This window comes from Mustela erminea, chromosome 17 (genome assembly GCF_009829155.1).
Source record: "Mustela erminea isolate mMusErm1 chromosome 17, mMusErm1.Pri, whole genome shotgun sequence".
Taxonomy (NCBI): Eukaryota; Metazoa; Chordata; class Mammalia; order Carnivora; family Mustelidae; genus Mustela; species Mustela erminea.
In genome coordinates, this window is record NC_045630.1 from 28722294 (window position 1) to 28743080 (window position 20787).

General features: G+C 37.6%; 1 protein-coding gene across 5 annotated transcripts in view; it reads left to right on the forward strand.

The window, feature by feature from the left end:
• SLC9C2 (solute carrier family 9 member C2 (putative)) overlaps nt 1-20787 on the forward strand; it is a 104522-nt gene that overhangs the window by 41149 nt on the left and 42586 nt on the right. For 3 of the 5 annotated variants that reach the window (XM_032318250.1, XM_032318254.1, XM_032318251.1), the window contains exons 12-15: nt 1014-1180; nt 1778-1882; nt 19114-19211; nt 20170-20289. In XM_032318250.1, the coding sequence (XP_032174141.1) occupies nt 1014-1180; nt 1778-1882; nt 19114-19211; nt 20170-20289 (490 nt within the window). The remainder of the gene's footprint in view (nt 1-1013; nt 1181-1777; nt 1883-19113; nt 19212-20169; nt 20290-20787) is intronic. The other 2 variants (XM_032318252.1, XM_032318255.1) reach the window with 2 other exon arrangements.

Below are 20787 nucleotides of genomic sequence, written 5' to 3' on the forward strand. Positions count from 1 at the left end.
AATCCTGAAAATTTCAAATACCATCATTACACACAGTGTCCCACAGAGAATACAGTAAAGTTGAGCTAAACATTTAGAACTCATTTTAACTATGAGACCGTTCATGTGCACTTATGAAGAGAAAACAATTTTATTGAGATGTAATTCCATGTGAGCAGACCAAGTTTACTCACTAATTAAATTCTTTTGGGGGGCACCTGGGTGGCTCTTTCGGTTAAGCATCTACCTTTGGCTCAGGTCATGATTTTGGGGTCCTGGGATCGAGCCCTGCATCAGTCTCCTGGTTCAGTGGGGAGTCTGCTTCTCCCTCTCCCTCTGCCTGCCACTTGCCCCGCTTGACTCTCTCTGTGGAATGAATAAATAGAATCTTCAAAAAAAAACTTAATTCTTCTTTTCAGTGAGTGAGCCTCATAGCTGTAACTTCAAATTCATACCTTAAGAAAATATAAATGGCTACGATTTTTGGAGCATGTAAATTTGCTGGCCAGGAAACAGATATACTAAATTGGAGGGGTCTCTATTGCGGTGACCTTTTTATTTAAAATTTTTTTAATTTTAAAATTTTTATAAGAGTCAGAGAATTGTTCAGTTACAAATTCCAAGGCCAGTCTGATTCTCTAGGAATGAGGTGGGCCAGGGAATTTGCACAGATTAATAGGTAGCCTTCCTACCTGAAGAAGATATGAGTGGTTTCTTATACTTTGAGAAATACTGATTAGGGACCTTGAAGTCACAAGTCACATCTCTCGGTAACGGGAATGGAAGGAAACTAATAAAGCGTTCCTTAGCAGCTGAGTCAGGTAAGTTGAACTCTGTAGCCAGAAGAAACAGATAGCTGGGTAATTTTCTGGAAGACTTTGGACCAAAGTTTGTCCTTGCTCTAAACACTATGGTTTGGCTGTGCATGTGATTCACTACGGCAACAAGATTTCACTCTACCTTGCAGGACTTTGCCTCTTCTTGCAGTCTTCACTGTATTCTATTAAGACACTTGCTTTTTTTTTTGGTCACAGGTTTGTGTGCTATTTCCCTCCCAAGGCAAATGGCCATGCAAAATGCCATTAAGCACATTCAAGAGATAATACAGAACACAATCACACTATTCAAAACAGAAAAAATGTTGACAAATGTTAATTGGACCTTAGTAGAAGAAAAAACAAAGATTGAATACAACTTTCCTGTGAGTTGATACCCGGCAAAAAAAAAAAAAAAAAAAAAAATAGCCCATCTTCTCTCCTGGGTCTGCCTCTCTTATAAAGAAATTTGATCCTGCAAATGAAATGTCAGAAAACTGAGGGGGCGGGTGTATATTTACTAGCTTTGCTATCTTGGTGAAAAGACTTTGAATTCTCTCTAAAGAGAAGGTCTTAGTTATCTAGGTTTATTTGTCAAATTGAGGAGAATTGGAATTTTTACACACTGGTTGATTTACTAACTATGAATGGCCTCTGGCAAGCCCGTGTTTCCAACCATTTGAGGAGCTGAGCGATCTGTCCTCATGTTATTATAAAAAGCAAAGAACACAGGTTTCTTAGAGAGCAGTCAAGCGTAGGTAGGTTTGGGGGAGAATCTGACTTGCAAATCTCCCCAATGAATTGTTACTTTACCACAGTTAAAAGCCACATTTTTCATACAGAGAGTGAACCCAGTTACACGTATCCCTTCATGATAGCAGTTCTGATCTGAGTTATTTGAATCTTGGTTGAGTGAAGTGTTTGGCAGCTCCTATATATTTTAGCTTATTTTTAATTTAATCTAATTATATTTTTAAACTTAGTCTGATCCTTATTATGTTTCATCTGATAACAAAGAGGAGGAGGAGTCCCCAACAGAAGAAGTTTTAATAGAAGAAGCCAGATTGCATGTCGCTATAATCCAAATGGTTGGTACAGTTCACATAATCTATTATTTATTTATTTATTTTTAATTCTTATTTCTTAAATAATGCTCCTATTTCTTAAATAAGGCTTTCAGATGGCTGGGAAAAAAAAGTTTTCACCTTTTGATAGCCTATTGTTATTAAAATTTGTTTGCTTTATTAAAGTTAAAAAATAACAATAAATGTCTTAAGCTTTAAATTCAAGTCACCTATCTTTATTATTCTGTTTCTAAGTCTAGTAATTTTTAGCAGTTGGCTTTTGAGGGGACTTTGAATAATCTTTGGTGCCCTTTATGTACTTATCTAACTGAACATCTTCAAATATCTGAAACTACTTTTATAAATTTAATGTATTTGAGTTTCTTTTATATAAAATTCTCTTAAGTGCTTTTTTAACTCTTGCAAATCTAATACATTAAAACAAAACCAATGAATCAAAAATTCTCTTAAAATAAGATTAAATGTGTTAATATAAGGAAGATTATATTTTAAATAGATATATTTGTATATAATTATATATAACATTAAAAATTATATGACATATTAAAATAAAAATAATTATATATTATATAACATAATTTAAAATAATTACATATTATATAACATATTAAAAATATGACTACTAGGTAAAATCAAGTTTAAATCAACTTATCAAATTGCACATTTTAAATTGGGGTTATGGTCTAATGGAACACATTTTATTCAATATTACAAATACACAAAAATATGCCCATATAGTTATTATGCCCAGAGTCCATTTTTTAAAATTTTATTTTAAAACTTACAATGAAGAATTTCCAACATATACAAAAGTAGATATAATACTAGAATAAGTCCCTATGTACCCATCATCCAGCCTTAAAAACCAATATGACTAACCCTGCCTCATCAGCAGCCTCATTCACTACTCTACTTTCCATATTAATGTAATACAAGTCCCAGATATCATATTATTTCATCTGTAAATACTTCAGTATGTATCTCAAAATTTTAAAGCCTTCTAAAAAACATAGTAAAATATTAATATTGTACCTAGAAATTAATAATAATTCCTTAATCAAATATCGAGTCAATGATCAAATTTCCAATTGTCTTGTTAATGTGATCAATGCATATTACATACATATATTTAAAGATTGATTTATTTATTTTTTAGAGAGAGTGAGCACAAGAGGGGGAAGGGACAAATAGAGAGGGAGAGAGAGAATCTCTTGTAGACTCCCCACTGAGCATGGAGCCCAGCTTGGGGCTTGATTTCACAACCCTGAGATCATGACCCTGACATCACGATCCTGAGCCAAAATCAAGAGTTGGATCCTTTACCAACTGAGGCACCTAGGCGCCCCTCACAGTTTATACTTTCAAATTGAATCTGTATTTGTATTTGTAAAATTACAGTTACATTGTAATTAATGGATATGCCTTTTAAGTCTCTTTAACCTATAAATTCCTTCCTCTCTTTTATTTTTTCTGTTGAAGAACGTATTTCTCCTTAATACAAAATAAAGTAATAATACTATATTTTCCCTTTTTTAAGCATTTCTAAGCTTAATTTAAAATATTCTCAGAATTTGAAAGTTTCTTACCCAGAGCAGTATAGTATGGTCACGATTTATTTGTAGAGCCTCCATTAAGAGGCGGTGCCTATATCCCTCCCTGCTACTCCTACCTCATTGAATTTGGGCTGTTCTTGTGTCTTGTTTTGACCCATAAAATGTTTCAGAAGTGACTTTGGGAATGTTCTGGAGCCTGTGCTTCAAGAAAGTTTACAGTTTCCACTTTCTTCTACTCTGAATACCAACCTGTGATTATCATGTGAGGAAACTGGCTTGCCTCTGAAGCATGAGATATCACATAAAAATAAACTGAGACGTGCAATCAAGAGTTGGGACCCTACTACCAGACTTGTAAATAGGGCCCTGTTAATTAAAAAAGTAGACCCAACCTCTCAATTGGTAAGAGATGCAAAGATTTTGTGACCATATTTTGTTTGTTACATATTATATAACTACGTATATATTTTCTTGAATGCTTCCCCCCACCCAGTTTTTTTGAGTAATAACTGACATACATTGCTGTATCAGTTTAATGCAAACAGCGTGATGGTCTGATTTACATATTTTGTGAAATGATTACCATGGAAGGTTTAGCTAACATTCATCCTCTCCAAATAGATAAAAGAGAAAGAAAAAAAGAAGAAAAGGAAAACAAAATTAGGATATAACCATATTTAATATAACATTGTGTGTTTGCCGGCCACAAATATTTATGTTCGTCCTATAAACAAAATACACTGATCCTTTTCTAAGACCCCCACCACCACACACATACCTTCATTCTATCTTGGGATCAGACTCCAAGTCCAGTATCTCATGATCTGCATTTGGTCTAGGCTCCTTGACTGCATCTCTTTATTTATTTTTTTTAATAAAGATTTTATTTATTTGACAGACAGAAATCACAAGTGGGCAGAGAGGCAGGCACAGAGAGAGGAAGGAATCAGGCTCCCTGCTGAGCAGAGAGCCCGATGTGGGACTTGATCCCAGGACCCTGGGATCAGGACCTGAGCCAAAGGCAGAGGCTTTAACCCACTGAGCCATCCAGGTGCCCCAACTGCATCTCTTGAGTAATCCGTCCCCCATGCCACTCCCCAACATTTAGTGCCAATCAACAGACAATTCTGCTCAAGATGGGGAATAACAGGAAGTCCTTATGCATCACTGGTCCATGGCAATTCTGAAATCGAGCTGGAACTATGCACCAGAGCACCTTATTCTTTATATTTCCGCAGGAAATAATCTATGTTTGTAGCTGACTGGCCTGCTCAGCCTGATTTCTGTCAGTTGAAACTTGGGATGTTTCTATTCATTTAGGATCATTTCTGTCTTCCCTAAAAACGTGTTCTCAACCAATCCGATAACTGTGGAGGGCCACAGCTCCTTTTCAGACGGGCCACATGTCTGAAGATGAGTCTGAGAAAGCCTTCTGTCTGCTGGAGAAGACAGACTGACTGCCAGCTTTAATCTTTCAGTGGTCTTAACAAAGGGTTTTCAGGCCCATCCTTTATTTGATCTTGAACCCAAAGGCATATTTTACTGTCAGCACTCTAGATTCGATCTTTACGTTTAGGTCTTTTGCCAGCTGGAGAGACTGCAGATGAGAGAGAAGTTTAGTTAGCAACCTGGCAAAGCATGGACTCTATTTTTTCTCTAATTTCTGCTGTAGAGTAAACTGTTTCTCTTTGGTTTCTCTCTCTCTCTTCCTGTACTTTGTCATAAGTAGCTTAAACATTGATAGTTTTAGTATTTCTTGAATATTAGAAATCTAGAAATAATCTTAGCTGCCAGATTCATAAGTTCGTTGGGCACATTTTTCACCTTCCCAGGGGCCTCAGGTGACAGTATTGCTCACTGTGGTGCCTCTTCATTAGCACAGCTGGCTCCCTCCTGTACCTTAAATCAGTTTTTGCACTGCTCTCTGACTCTACTCACCCCTAAGTCCCAAAGCTACTGTCACATGTTTTAACCCTTTTTAGGGAGGCTCTGCACAATTGATTTCCATTTTGGTTGGCCTTTGCGCTATATCAAACCAGACCAAAATTTACAGGCTTAAAACAATGGCTTATTATGTCTCATAGTTCTGTGGATTGGCAATCTGGATGATTCTGTCGTCGGTCTTGGCTGGGAGCATTCATGTGTCTGTGGTCATCTCATAGTTCAGTGGGACTAGAGGGTCCAGAATGTCCTCCTTCAGAGATTTAGCAGTTGATGTGGGATGTCTTTCAGAGCACTTTGGCTGTCTTCTATATGGCCTTCTATTTTCCATAGAGTGGCCTGGGTTTCTTCTCAGCATCGTGGACTCTGGATTCCAACAGGATGAGAGAAGAAGCTGCAAGGCGTCTGAATCCTATGTTCTGGAACTTGAATAACATTATTTTTTATTCCCATTCTATGAGTTAAAGCAAATCACAAAGCTAGCTCAGAGACAATGAGTGAAGAGGTAGACTCCCTTTCTTAGGAGAAGCAATAGGGTCAGTTGCAAGGGGGCATGGACACAGGAAAGCATGGATACATTGGGGCCATTGCCATAATGACCTACCACATTTACTTTTTTTAAACTAACAATCCCATGTGATGACCACTCCCACTCCTATTCTCTTTCTCTCTCTTTCTCTTTTTAAGTAGGCTCCATGCCCAACAAGGAGCTTGAACTCATGACCTGAGCTGAGATCAAGAGTCCAACACTTTTTTTTTTTAAAAGATTTTATTTATTTGACAGAGAGAGATCACAAGTAGGCAGAGAGGCAGGCGGTGGTTGGGAGGAAGCAGGCTCCCCTCTGAGCAGAGAGCCCGATGTGGGACTCAATCCCAGGACCCTGAGATCATGACCTGAACCAAAGGCAGAGGCTTAACCCACTGAGCCACCCAGGTGCCCCAAGAGTCCAGCACTAAACCAACTGAGCCATCTAGGCATCCTTCCATATTGTCTTTTTTTTTTTTTTTAAGATGTATTTATATATTAGAGAGAGAGAGGGAGGAAGAGTGTGAGCAGTGGAAGGGGCAGAGGGAGAGGGAAAGAATCTTCACACAGACTCCCCACTGAGCATGGATCCTGAGTGAGGCTCAATCCCAGGACCCTGAGATCATGACCTGAGCCAAAATCAAGTCAGATGCTTAACTGTCTCAACCACCCAGGCTCCCCACCAGGCTCCCCACCTGTCTTTTAATGGCTTTTCTGAGAGTGCTCTCTACTGGCATTCCTCCTATTTTTGTGACCCCTTTCTTTTTGGTCTGTTCCATGAACTCCTCTTTTTATCTCTTTAATGTTAGTTTTTCTTAGAAGAGCTAACTCCATCATTTTTACCTTACAATCTCTCCATCCTTCTTCTCAGCTGCACTCACAGTTTTAATGCTATCCGTGGATGCTCCTCAAATCTGTATTCTTCCTTCCAAAACTCTCAGTACCATGCCTTTAGACTCATAAATTCAAGTGGCTAGATATCTCTTAGACTTATCAATGGTACCTAAATCCCCCTGAACTCATCATCTAAAACCTGCTCTTGTATTCCTAGTTTCAGTGAATGGGCTCATTACCCCTGCGATCCCTCAGGTCAACCGGATTTCTCCTTCTTTTTCCAAGCTCTATCAATCTTACCTTCTAAATATTTATCAAATCTCCCCCTTTCCATTCTTTTGTCTATTAATAACCTTCAACTGGTCTTCCTACCTCCAGTATTTCCATTATCAAATCACAGTGACTTCTCTAAAAGACAAAGAGACTATACCACCTTCCTGCCTCAAATGGCTCCTCAGGTCCTATAACATTTTCCAAAGTGAGTTCTAAAGAACACTTGCCCTACAGAATGTTAATAGTAATTGCATAACAACAAAAGAAGTTTCCATGCTCAAATTTTTTTGGGAAATGATAGTTTAAAGGAAGTTAAATGGTTTCTTATGGAACCCCTTCTAGTAGAATATCTCAGAATTTTTAACATACTGATATGCATCAAGACCCTCTAAAAGGGAATACTGAATATTCCCACCCCCACTTCCTCACATAGCACATTTATGACGGGGGTAGTGGTGGCGGTTGTGGTTAATTCTAGTAGTGTCTCACAGGATTAGCTTATTATCTTCCAGGAAGAGTTTATCTATGAGATCAAGTCTATATATAAGTACAGGGTCTTTTGTAATCTGACCTCTACCCATTTCTCCAAGTGTTCCATCACCATTCTCTGCCCCACAACTTGTCCTTCCTTTACGCACTCACCATGCTGTTTCTCATCTCTGTGCGTGCACTGATGATGCCCCTCTCTGCTCACCTCCTTCTCCACTTTGCTTCCCCTGACCCCCATTTCTCATTTGGATAATTATGCTCATCTTTAAAACTCAGTTGAGTTGTCATCTCTTTCAGGAAATTTTTTCTGACCGCACCCCATATCAAGTTTTAATTAGTGCCCTGTAGTTATTTTTATCCTCTCACATCTCCACCCTGTTTCACAGGTCTCTGTGTCTAATTTTCCCCTTCCTCCACTTGGCTATGAACTCCTTAAAGTTTATCTGCAGTGCCTTGGCATGGGGCTTGGAACCGAGTAGACATTAAAAAAAAATTTAATTTAAAAATTCCATCATAATAGCATAAAAGTAAATGATAATTTTCTTGAGCCAAACCTTTTCCTGGATGGGCAGGGCTGGAGATACTATAGGTGTAATAATTATATATATGCTTTAGAACTGAACTCTGGGACATACCTTCTCTTATAGTGGGTGTCTTCCCAGGGCTATCAAGAAAGCCTACAAAATGGAGATTATCTATCAACAGCCTTAGTGGTCCTCGGAATAAGGAAAGCCTGGCCATTGCTCCTCTACCCTTTAGAATCTAGCTTCAGAGTTCATGTGCTTTATCGGCCCACAAGTTATGGGTGGATGATTTTCCTATTTTCTGGAAAAGAAGCTGGTGGGTAGATGACTATTACCTCCAGAAATAAGTAGCATGAATTCCTTGTTTTTCTGTAGTGACTAGCATCCTTACAATTGCAAAACTTGAGAAAATATGCTAAGTGCAGTGGAGTTTGGAAACAACATTTATAAACATGGGTAAGCAACCTTGTCAGCATTGAGGAAGTAAGTTTAGGCAGTAGTCTTAGAAGCTAACTTTAATCTTTACTATTAGTGGCACCTAAAAGGTGTGATTTTTCTCCTGAATTTTGCTGGGTGGTTGACACAAGAATACTTATATTTATACTTATATTTATATATAATACTTATATATAATTTATATTATATTTATATATAATACTTATATATATATTTATATATAATACTTGTATTTATAAGATGTTTTATAGAAGCCTCATGGTAATTACAAAGAAAAAACATACAGTAGATGAAAGATAAAGAGAAAGAAATTAAAGCATACTACTACAAAAAATAAATCACAATGGATGTTAATGGGGAACAAAGGAACTAAAGAAACAGAAAGCAATGAACAGAATGGCAAGAAAAGTCCTTATCTATCAATAATTATTTTAAATGCAAATGCTTAAATTCTCCAATCAAAATACAAATGGATGAATGGATTTAAAAGACCCAGATTCGGGCGCCTGGGTGGCTCAATGGGTTAAGCCTCTGCTTTCCGCTCAGGTCATGATCTCAGGGTCCTGGGATGGAGCCTTGCATTGGGCTCTCTGCTCAGCAGGGAGCCTGCTTCCCTCTCTCTCTGCCTGCCTCTCTGCCTACTTGTGATCTTTTTCTCTGTCAAATAAATAAATAAAATCTTAAAAAAAAAAAAAACAGATCCAACAATACACTGCCTACAAGAGACTCACTTAAGGTTTAAGGACATATATAGGCTGAAAGTGAAGGTTTGGAAAAAAGATTCCATGCAAATGGTAACCAAAAGAGAGCAGGAGTGCCTATAGTTACATCAGTTAAAACAGACTTTAAGACAAAATTGGTCATAAGAGACAAGAAGGTCACTATACAGTGGTAGAGGAACAAATATATCAAGAAGGTATGACATCTGTAAATATATATCCTACCACTGGAGTATCTAAATATTTCAAACAAATATTAACAAAACTGAAGATTCTTGAGAAATAGATAGCAATAAAATTATAGTAAAGGACTTCAACATCCCACTTTCAACACTGGCTAGATAATACGAACAGAAAATTAACAGGGAAACAGTGGATCTGAATAACACAGATCAAATAGACTGACAGACATATATAGAACATTCCATTCAACACACCAAAATACATATTCTTCTCAAGTTCACATGGGACATTCTCCATGATAGATCGTATGGTGGGTCACAAAGCAAGCCTTATCAAATCTAAGAAGGTTGAAATTATATCAAGAATCTTTTTCTTGGGGTGCCTGTGTGGCTCAGTGGCTTAAGCCTCTGCCTTCGGCTCAGATCATGATCTCAGGGTGCTGGGATTGAGTCCCACATCAGGCTCTCTGCTCAGCAGGGAGCCTGTTCCTCCTCTCTCTCTGCCTGCCTCTCTGCCTATTTGTGATCTCTCTCTGTCAAATAAATAAATAAAATCTTTAAAAAAAAACCTTTTTGTTTATATCATTATAAAGATGGCATAAAACTAGAAATCAATGGTAAAAATAGAGAGAAATCAATAACAGGAAGAAAACTGACAAATTCACAAATGCATAGAAATTAGACAGCACACTCCTGAACAACCAATGGGTCAAGGAAGAAATCAAAAGGGAAGTTAGAAAATATATTAACAAATGGAAATGAAAACACAATGTATCAAAACTTACAGGATGCTGGAAATGCAGTTTTAAGAGGGAAATTTATAGTGATAAATGCCTACATTAAGAAAAAAGGAAGACCTGAAATAACCTAACATCACACATCAAGAAATTAGGGAAAATAACAATTTGTTCTTTGGGCCCATTTTTATGGGGCTAAAGTTAATAGAGAAAAGGAAATAATTAATCTTCAAGTATAAATAAATGAAATAAAAACTAGAAAGATAATGGGAAAAAATTAATGAAACTAAGAGTTGGCTTTTGGAAGTATAAGCAAAATTGCCAAAACTTAACTAGAATAATCAATAAAGAATGAGAACTCAAAATTATAAAAAAGTAGGGGTGCCTGGGTGGCTCAGTGGGTTAAAGCCTCTGCCTTTGGCTCAGATCATGATCCCAGGGTCCTGGGATCAAGCCCCACATCGGGCTTCCTGCTCACCAGGGAGCCTGCTTCCTCCTCTCTCTCTGCCTGCCTCTCTGCCTACTTGTGATCTCTGTCTGTCAAATAAATAAAATCTTTTAAAAAAATTATAAAAAAGTAGAGACTATACAAACTGACATCAGGGAAATACAAATGATTGTAAGAGGTTACTATGAAGAGTTGTAAGCCGAAGAACTAGATAACCTGGATGAAATAGATAAATTCCTAGAAATTTAGAGTCTACTAAGACTGAATCATAAAAAAAGTAGAAAATCTCAGCTGACCAATAATGAGTAAGGAGATTGAATTAATAACAAAAACCTCCCATGATCCTCTTAATAGATGCAGAAAAAAACATTTGACAAAATACAGCATACTTCCATTTTTGTTTTTATTTATTTATTTTTTAAATTTATTTGTCAGCGAGAGAGACAGCAAGAGAGGGAACGCAAGCAGGGGGAGTGGGAGAGGGAAGAGCAGGTCCCGCCAAATGGAGCTGGATGCGGGGCTGGATCCCAGGACCCTAGACACTTAATGACTGAGCCACCCAGGTACCCTTTCTTCTTTTTTTAAAAAAAAATTTATTTATTTATTTGAGAGTGAGAGAGCACAAGCAGGGATGGGGGAACAGCAGAAGGAGAGGAAGCAGCAGGCTCCCCACTGAGCAGAGAGCCAGACGTGGGGCTCAATACCAAGACTCTGAGATCATGACCTGACCTGAAGGCAGATGCTTAACTGATTGAGCCACCCAGATGCCCCTACAGCATCCTTTCTTGATTAAAAAAAACCCTGAAGAAAGTAAGGATAGAAGGAATATACCTCAACATCATAAAGGCCATATACAGAAGACCCACAGCTAATATCATACTTAATGAGGAAAAACTGAGAGCTTTTACCCTAAGGTCAGGAACACGACAGGAATGTCCTCTCTCACCACTGTTGCTCAACATAGTACTGGAAGTCCTTGCCTCAGCAATCAGACAAAAAAAAAAAAAAAAAGTCACCCAAATTGGCAAGGAAGAAGTCAAACTTTCAAACTTTCAGACTTTGCAGATGACATGAAACTCTATGTAGAAAACCTGAAAGATTCCACCAAAGAATTGCTAAAAGGGATACATGAATTCAGCAAAGTCACAGGCTATAAAATCAATGTACAGAAATCTGTTGTCTTTCTATACACAAATAATGAAATAGCAGAAGGAGAAATCAATCCCATTTACAACTGCACAAAAAAACCACAAGATACCTAGGAATAAACCAAACCAAAGAGGGGAAAGATCTGTACTCTGAAAACTATAGAAAAGTTATGAAAGAAATTGAGGAAGACACAAAGAAATGGAAAAGCATTCCATGCTCATGGATTGGAAGAACATTGTTAAAATGTCTCTCCCGCCCAAAGCAATCTACATATTCAGTGCAATCCCAATCAAAATAACACTAGCATTTTTCACAGAAGTAAAACAAACAAACCTAAAATTTTTATGGGACTACAAAAGGCTCCAGATAGCCAAAATAATGTTGAGAAAGAAAAGCAAAGCTGGAGGCATCACAATCCCAGACTTCAAGCTCTGTTACAAAGCTGTAATCATCAAGACAGTATGGTACTGGCACAAAACAGGCACATAGAGCAATGGAACAGAATACTGAACCCAGAAATGGACCCACGACTCTGTGGTTAGCCAATCTTTGACAAAGCAGAAAAGAATATCCAATGGAGAAAATACAGTATCTTCAACAAGTGGTTTGGGGAAAACTGGACAGCAACATGCAAAAGAACAAAACTGGGCCACTTTTTTACACCATATTCAAAAATAACTTCAAAATGGATGAAAGACCTAAATGTGAGACAAGAAACTATCAAGATCCTAAAGGTGAACACAAGCAGAAATCTCTTTGACTTTGGCTGTAGCAACTTCTTACTAGACACATCATCAGAAGCAAGGGAAACAAAAGCAAAAATGAACTATTAGGACTTCATCAAGATAAAATGTTCCTGCACAGTGAAGGAAATAAACAACAAAACTAAAAGGCAACTGACAGAATGGAAGGAGACATTTGCAAATGACATATCTGATAAAGGGTTAGTATACAAAATCTATAAAGAATTCATCAAAATCGGGACACCTGGGTGGCTCAGTCAGTTAAGGCATCTGCCTTTGGCTCAGGTCATGATCCCAGTGTCCTGGAATCGAGTCCTGCATCAGCCTCCTTGCTTAGCAGGGAGCCTGCTTCTCCCACTGTCTGTTGCTCTCCCTGCTTGTGCTCACAATCTCACTCCCTCTCTCTGACAAATAAATCAATAAAATCTTTTAAAAAAATAAAGAATTTATCAAAATCAACACCCTCCCCAATAAATGATCCAGTTAAGAAATGGGCAGAAGAGGTGAACAGACATCTCTCCAAAGAAGACATATAGATGGCTAACAGACACGTGAAAAAATGCTCAACTTCCCACATCATCAGGGAAATACAAATCAAAATCACAATGAGATCCTACCTCGCACCTTTCAGAAAGACTAAAAATTAACAACTCAGAAAACAACAGATGTTGGTGAGGATGTGGAGGAAGAGGAACTCTTTTGCACAATTGGTGGGACTGCAAACTGGTACAGTCATCTGGAAAACAGTATGGAAGTTCCTCACAAAGTTAAAAATAGAACTACCCTATGACCCAGCAATTGAATTACTAGGTATTTACCCAAAGAATACAAAATTGCTGATTTGAAGGGGTACATGCCCCCCAGTATTTATAGCACCAATGTCCACAATAGCCAAATTATGGAAAGAGTCCCAATGTCCATCAACTGATGAATGGATAAAGAAAATGTATTTATATACACAATGGAATATTACTCAGCCATCAAAAAGAATGAAATCTTGCCCTTTGCAATGATGTGGATGGTGCTAGAGTGTATTATGCTGAGTGAAATAAGTCTGTCGAGAAAGACAAATATATGATTTCACTCATATGTGGAATTTAAGAAACCAAACAGATGAACACAGAGGAAGGGAAGGAAAAATAAGAACAGATAGGGAGGCAACCATAAAAGACTTCTAACTATAGAGAACAAACAGGTTTGCTGGAGGGGAGGTGGGTAGGGGGAGGGGACAAATGTGTGATGGTCATTAAAGAGGACATTTGTTGGGATGAGCATTAGGGGTTATATGCAACTGATGAATCACTAAATTCTACTCCTGAAACTAATATTACACTATGTGTTAACTAACTCAATTTTAAATAATATCAAAAATAAAAACCTCCCAACAAAGAAAAGCACAGGACTAGATGGTTTTACTGGTGAACTCTAATAAACATTTTTTTTAAAGATTTTATTTATTTATTTGTCGAGAGAGAGAGAGCACATAAGCAGGCAAAGTGGCAGGCAGAGGCAGAGAGAGAAGCAGGCTCCCTGCTTAGCAAGGAGCCTGATGTGGGACTCTTTCCCAGGACCCTAGGATCATGACCTGAGCTGAAGGCAGTGGCTTAACCCCATGAGCCACTCAGGCATCCCTCTAATAAACCTTTTTTTTAAAAGATTTTTATTTATTTATTTTAGAGAGAGAGAGAGAGAGCAAACAGGGGGAAGGGCAGAGGGAGAGGGAGAGAATCTTAAGCAGATTCCCTGCTGACCATGGAGCCTGACATGGGGCTCAATTTCATGACCCTGAGATCATGACCTGAGCCAAAATCAAGAGTTGGACACTTAACCCGCTGAGCCACCCAGGCACCCCCCCACCAAACGGTTTAAAGAAGAAATTTATGCCAATCCCTTCTCAAAGTCTTTCAAAATATTGAAAGAAGGGAACACTCCCAAACTCAAATAAGGACACTACAAGAAAAGATAAATAAAAGTCAATACCCTTGAAAAATACAGATGCAAAAATTCTCAACACAATACTAGCAAATGAAATTCAACAGCACATTAAAAGGATTATGAACCGGGGCATCTGGGTGGGTTAGTGGGTTAAGCCTTTGCTTTCGGCCCAGGTCGTGATCTCAGGGTCCTGGGATGGACCCCTGCATCGGGTTCTCTGTTCAGCAAGGAGCCTGCTTCCATCCCCCACCCCCCACCTGCCTCTCTGCCTACTTGTGATCGATCTCTGTCAAATAAATAAAATCTTTAAAAAAGAAAAAAAAAAGGATTATTAACCATGATAAAATGGGATTTATCCCTGAGATGCAAGGGTGGTTTAATATCTATAAATCAGTTAAAAAAGGGCTCCTGGCTAACTCAGTTGGTAAAGCATGAGACTCTTACAAATCAGTCACATACCACATTGGTAGAATGAAGGATAAAAATAATATGATTTTCTCAATAGATGCGGAAAAAATTCCACACCCTTTCATGATAAAAACTCTCAGCAAATTGTGTACAGAAGAAATATACCTCAGTATAATGAAGACCATATGCAACAAACCCACAGCTAACATTATACTCAGTGGTGAGAAGTTGAAAGCTTTTTTCCAAGATGACAAACACGACAAGGATGTCCACTCTTACCACTCCTTTTCAACATAGTACTAAATGTTCTAGTCAGAGCAATAGAAAGGAAGGAATAAACTGTTTGCAAATGACATGGTCTTATATCTAGAAAACCCTAGGGGGCGCCTGGGTGGCTCAGTTGATAAATGGCTGCCTTTAGCTCAAGCCAGGATCACAGTATCCTGGGTTTGGACCCCAGAAGGGAGCTCCCTACTCAGCAGGGAGTCTGCTTCCCCCTCTCTGTTAGCACCTCCCCCGACTCATGCTCTCTCATTCTCTCACTCTCTCTCAAATAAATGAATAAAATCTTAAAAAAAGAGAAAAGCCTAAGGAGTCCACCAAAAAACTCTTAAAACTAATTAACGAATTCAGTAAAGTTGCAGAATACAAAACCAACATACATGTATCAGTTGTACTTAAATATATTAACAATGCATTCTGTGATAAAGAATTAAAGAAAATAATCCCATATACATAGCATCGAAACCAATAAAATACTTAGAAATAAATTTAACCAAGGGGGTGAAAGATCTATAGGCTGAAAACTATGTGACACTGATGAAAGTTACTGAAAAAGACACAAATAAGTGGAAAGATATGTTCATGGATCAGAAACATTATTATTAAAATGTCCATATTACCTAAAGCCATTATAGATTCAATGCAATCTCTATCAAAATGCCAATGGCCCTTTTCACAAAAATAGAATAAACAATCCAAAAATGTGTATGAAATCACAAAAGAACCTGAAAAGCCAAAACAATTTTGAGAAAGAACAAAGCTAGAGGCATCACACTTCCTGATTTCAAATTATACTACAAAGCTGTAGTAACCAAAACAGTATAGCACTGGCATAAAAACAGACACACAGACCAACAGAGCAGAGTTGAGACCCCAAAATAAACCCATGCATGTGGGTCAACTAATATTTGACAGGAGAGTGAAAAATATCAATGAGGAAAAGATAGTGTTTTCAATAATTGTGGGAAAACTAGATATTCACATCCAAAAGAAAAAAATTGAAACTCTCTTACACTACTTACAAAATTAACTCAAAATGGATTAAAGATTTAGATATAAGACTGAAACCATAAAACTCTCAGAAGAAAACATAAAGAAAAAGGTACTTGACATTGGTCTTGACAACCAATTTTTAAAATATATTTCCAAAGACACAAGGAACAGAAGCAACTGCAACTAAAAAAGCTCCTGGACAGTAATATAGTCAACAAAATGATAAGGCAACCTATAGCATGGGAGAAATTATTTGCAAACCATATGTCAGGTAAGAGGTTAATATCCAAAAAATGAAAGAAACTCATAAAAGTCAATAGAAAAAAAAACACAAATAATCTGATTAAAAGTAGGCAGAGAACTTGAATAGACATTTTCCCAAAGAAGACATGTGGTCAACCACATGTAAGGTACTCAACTAATCATCAGGGAAATGCTAATCAAAACTATAATGACAACCTACAGAATGGAAGAAGATATATTGCAAATGACATATCTGATAAAGGGTTAATATCCAAGATATATAAAGAACTTATTTTTTTTTAAGATTTTATTTATTTATTTGACAGAGATCACAAGAGCAGCACACAGGGGTGTGCTCTCTGAGCAGAGAGCACAATGTAGGGCTCGATCCCAGGATCCTGAGATCATGACCTGAGCTGAAGGCAGAGGATTAACCCACTGAGCCACCCAGGCGCCCCAATATAAAGAACTTATAGAACTCAGCACCCCAAAAAACAAATAATCCAATTAAAAAATGGGCAGAAGGGCACCTAGGTGGCTCAGTCGTTAAGCATCTGCCTTTGTTTCAGGTCATGATCCCAGGGTCCTGGGTTTGAGGCCCATGTCAGGCTTCCTGCTTGGCGGGAAGCCTGCTTCTTCCTCTCCCACTCCCCCTGCTTGTTTTTCCTCTCTCTGTGTCTCTCTCTGTCAAATAAATAAATAAAAGCTTTTTTAAAAAATGGGCAGAAGACAGACACCTATCCAAACAAGACATAGAGTTGGCAAACGGACACATAAAAAGATGTTCATCATCACTGATCATCAGGGAAATGCAAATCAACAGAGAAATACCCCTCACACCTGTCAGAATGGCTAAAATCAACAACACGGGAAACAACAGGTGTTGGTGAGGATGTGGAGAAAGGGGAACCCTCTTACACTGTTGGTGGGATGCAAACTGGTGTGTCCATTGTGGAAAACAGTATGGAGGTTCCTAAAAAGTTAAAAATAAAACTACCCTCTGATCCAGGAAACACACTACTGGGTATTTACCCAAAGAATACAAAACCCCTAATTTAAAGGGATACATGCACTCCTATGTTTATAGCAGCATTATTTATAATAAATAAGATATGGAAGCAGCCCAAGTGTCCATAAATTGGTGAATGGATAAAGAATTGCTACAACGTTGCAACGATGTGGATGGAGCTGGAGAGGATAATGCCAGTGAAGCAAGTAAGTCAGAGAGAGACAAATACCATATAATTTCACTCATATGTGGAATTTAAGAAACAAAACAAGCCAAGGGAAAATAGAGAGAGAGAGAGACAAACCAAGAACAGAACTGTAGAACAAACTGGGGGGGAGGTGGGTGGGGACATGAACGTAATGGTGATGGAGATTAAGGAATGCACTTGTGATGACCGCAGGGTAATCAAAATAAAATCTTGAAAAGCATAACAAGATATCACACCACATCTGTTAGACTAACTCTCCCCCCAAACACAGGAAATAACTTGTTGGCTAGGATGTGGAGAAAAGGAAACTCTTGTGCACTGTTGGTGGGAATGTAAATTGGTACGGTCACTACAGAAATTGATATAAACATTCCTCAAAGAATTAAAGCTAGAACTATCATATCTTCTAGCAATTCTACCTCTTGGTATGTGTCAGAAGGAAATGATAATAGGATCTCAAAGAGATCATGTGCTCCTGTGTTTCTTTCAGCATTATTCACTATATCAAAGACATGGAAAAAAACCCAAGTGTCCCCGATGGATGAATAAAGAGAATGTTATCTATTATCTATCTATCAATCTATCTATCTATCAATCTATCTATCTATCAATCAATCTATCTATCTATCTATCTATCATCTACCTATCTAATGGAATATTATTCAACCACAGAACAGCCATCTGTGATTTGAGGACCTTGTGCTAGGTAACATAAGTCAGACAGAGAAAGACAAATACTGTATGATTTCATGTATGTGTGGAATCTAAAAAAAAAAAAAAAAAAAAAGCCAAACTTATAGAAGCAGAGTGAAATGGTGGTTTCCAGGGGTTGGGAGGTAGGGGAGTGGAGGAGATATTAATCAAAGTATACAAACTTTTTTATAAGTTATAAGATGAATAAGTTCTGGGGCTCTAATATACAGCACGGCGACTATAAAAATTCTATATTACATACTTGATTGTTGCTAAGAGAGTGGATCTTAAATCACACACAATCACACTCCAAAAAGTTGTAATTATGTGAGGTAATGGATGTGTTAACTAATCTTGTCATGTAACCATTCTGCAATATATACAAGTGTATAAATCATCACATTGTACACCTTAAACTTACACAATGTTATATGTCAACTATATCACAATAAACCTAGCAAAAAGGAAACAAAAGAACACAATTTAACTTTTCTCTCTTGGTAGTTTTTTAAGAGGGTGAGATGATTAGTTAACCTTTGAATTAATACTTTGCACTATCCTGCTGCAGAAAGATGATGCTATGATGCTATTTATATTACCAAAGAAAACTCTTTGATTTGTACAGATTTTGAGTTTCTGAAGCTAGGAAACTTGGTATCTTTTATTGCATCCAGGATAGGACTTTGCAAAAAATGAATATTCAATAAATATTTAAATTGAATGAATTTGGGGTTTTTTTGCTGCTACAAGATTTTTCTGGTAAAAGTGTATTTTCCTATAATGAATTCAATAATAATAATAATGAGGCCTATGTAAAGGTAAAGCAGAATATATTATGATATGTATTTTTTTGGTCCTTTTTAATGTTTGTTTAAAATTGTGTGTTTAGAGCAGCTTTGAAAAACAGTGTAATGATGGAATCCTCAGTGTAGAGGCAGCCCGGATATTAATTGGTGCAAGCAAAAGCTATTGCCCCATCCAAGGAAAGTAAGTATAATACTTCTTAAATTGTTATTTCCAGAATCAAATGGCTATATGGTAGAAAAAAAAACCAAACTGAGAGTTAAATATCCAGATTGATCAATCTATTTATTTCACCTATCTCCATCCATCCATCCATCCATCCGTCCATCCGTCCATCCGTCCATCTACTTATTTTTACTTATTTACATTTTTCCCCAGAAGGTCCATAACTTTGGTGTCATTAGGAGATTCTGGTGGAAGATCTGACTACAGTGTAATTAGATAAGAGACTAGGGGAGCCATGAAAGACAACCTATGTAATTTCATACACTGTTGTATTTATCTTTTCTTTATATCATATTTACTAAGTTACTGGATAGGGTAGGTAGGGAAGCCTGGAACCTGCCATTAGTCAGGTGTAGCCAGGCTTGAAGGAACTGATCCTTCTGATGGACCTGGGAGATACAATTAAATTTGATGGGAAAAGTTCAAGTGTCTTGGAGATATGTCTATATCCGGTCATAGTCCTGACAAGCATTCGCTAATGGGTGATCCAAGACAAAGTTTGTGGGGGCAACAATGACAGGAAATCCTGCTAGGTGGTAGTCAACATTTCAACAGTCTGATAATCTCTCTGGGAGATCTAACATCAGTTCCTAAAGTTTGGGAAGGGTAGGGCCTTCAGGGCCTTGGAGAGGCTGGAGCTAGGGAAGGCATGACAAAGGGGAGCTTGATTCTGAACCCCAAAGAACTGGTCTGGAGAAACTTTAATTATGCTCTATGTCAAGTCAAGAATGGTTCCAGGGACAGGCAGCAGGGGTTTCCTGTACATTACCATAGGGTCGATAGATCGATACAGAGTTTCAGGACAGAGCATTTTTAATATATATTTTAATATAAAAGGGATTTCCCTTTTTATATTTACCCAGAAGTATAGCACTTGATTTTTATTTTAACATATATGTATATTTTTCTCTGTTAGATTCATGAGTATTTATGATGTTTCAACTTATGTAAGAGCTAGAAGTTGGCTTATGAAGTTTAAAAACATGTTAACTGTCTTGGAATATCATAAAGATAAGGCACCTCTTTTTCTGTATGGGTAAGTACTATAAATCTTTAATAGCAATATACCTAAAAAACATCACCGCTTCTACCCTGTCAGTATTGATTACATTAAGTTTCCTTATTAAAAAAATTAACTAATATTATGGTCAGCCCTTTTTGATCAAGTGGTGAGGGAAGGAGCAGAGCATTTGCATCTCTCTCTTTGTTGAGTTGTTTGAGCGACTTTTGTTGATACCTCTGTTAGGGAGTGAGTAGGAAAGGAGAAGCAAAGACTGGTCATGTTTGGACTCTTTTAAGTGGTAATTGCCATATCTTAGGGTCATAGTACAAACTAGACTGCTTTCATGTTCTTCTGGGTATAACACTGAGCAGGGAGGGGAAAGAAATATCAAACTCATGGCCTATTTTTTCCTCTCCATTTCATCTGTGCCATGGGGCAGCTCTGTTGATATCCCTAACTAGGAAAAACACAACAGGGCCTTAATAATACCTGTAACCAATCTTCCAAATTGTTGCAAGATATGGATTTACT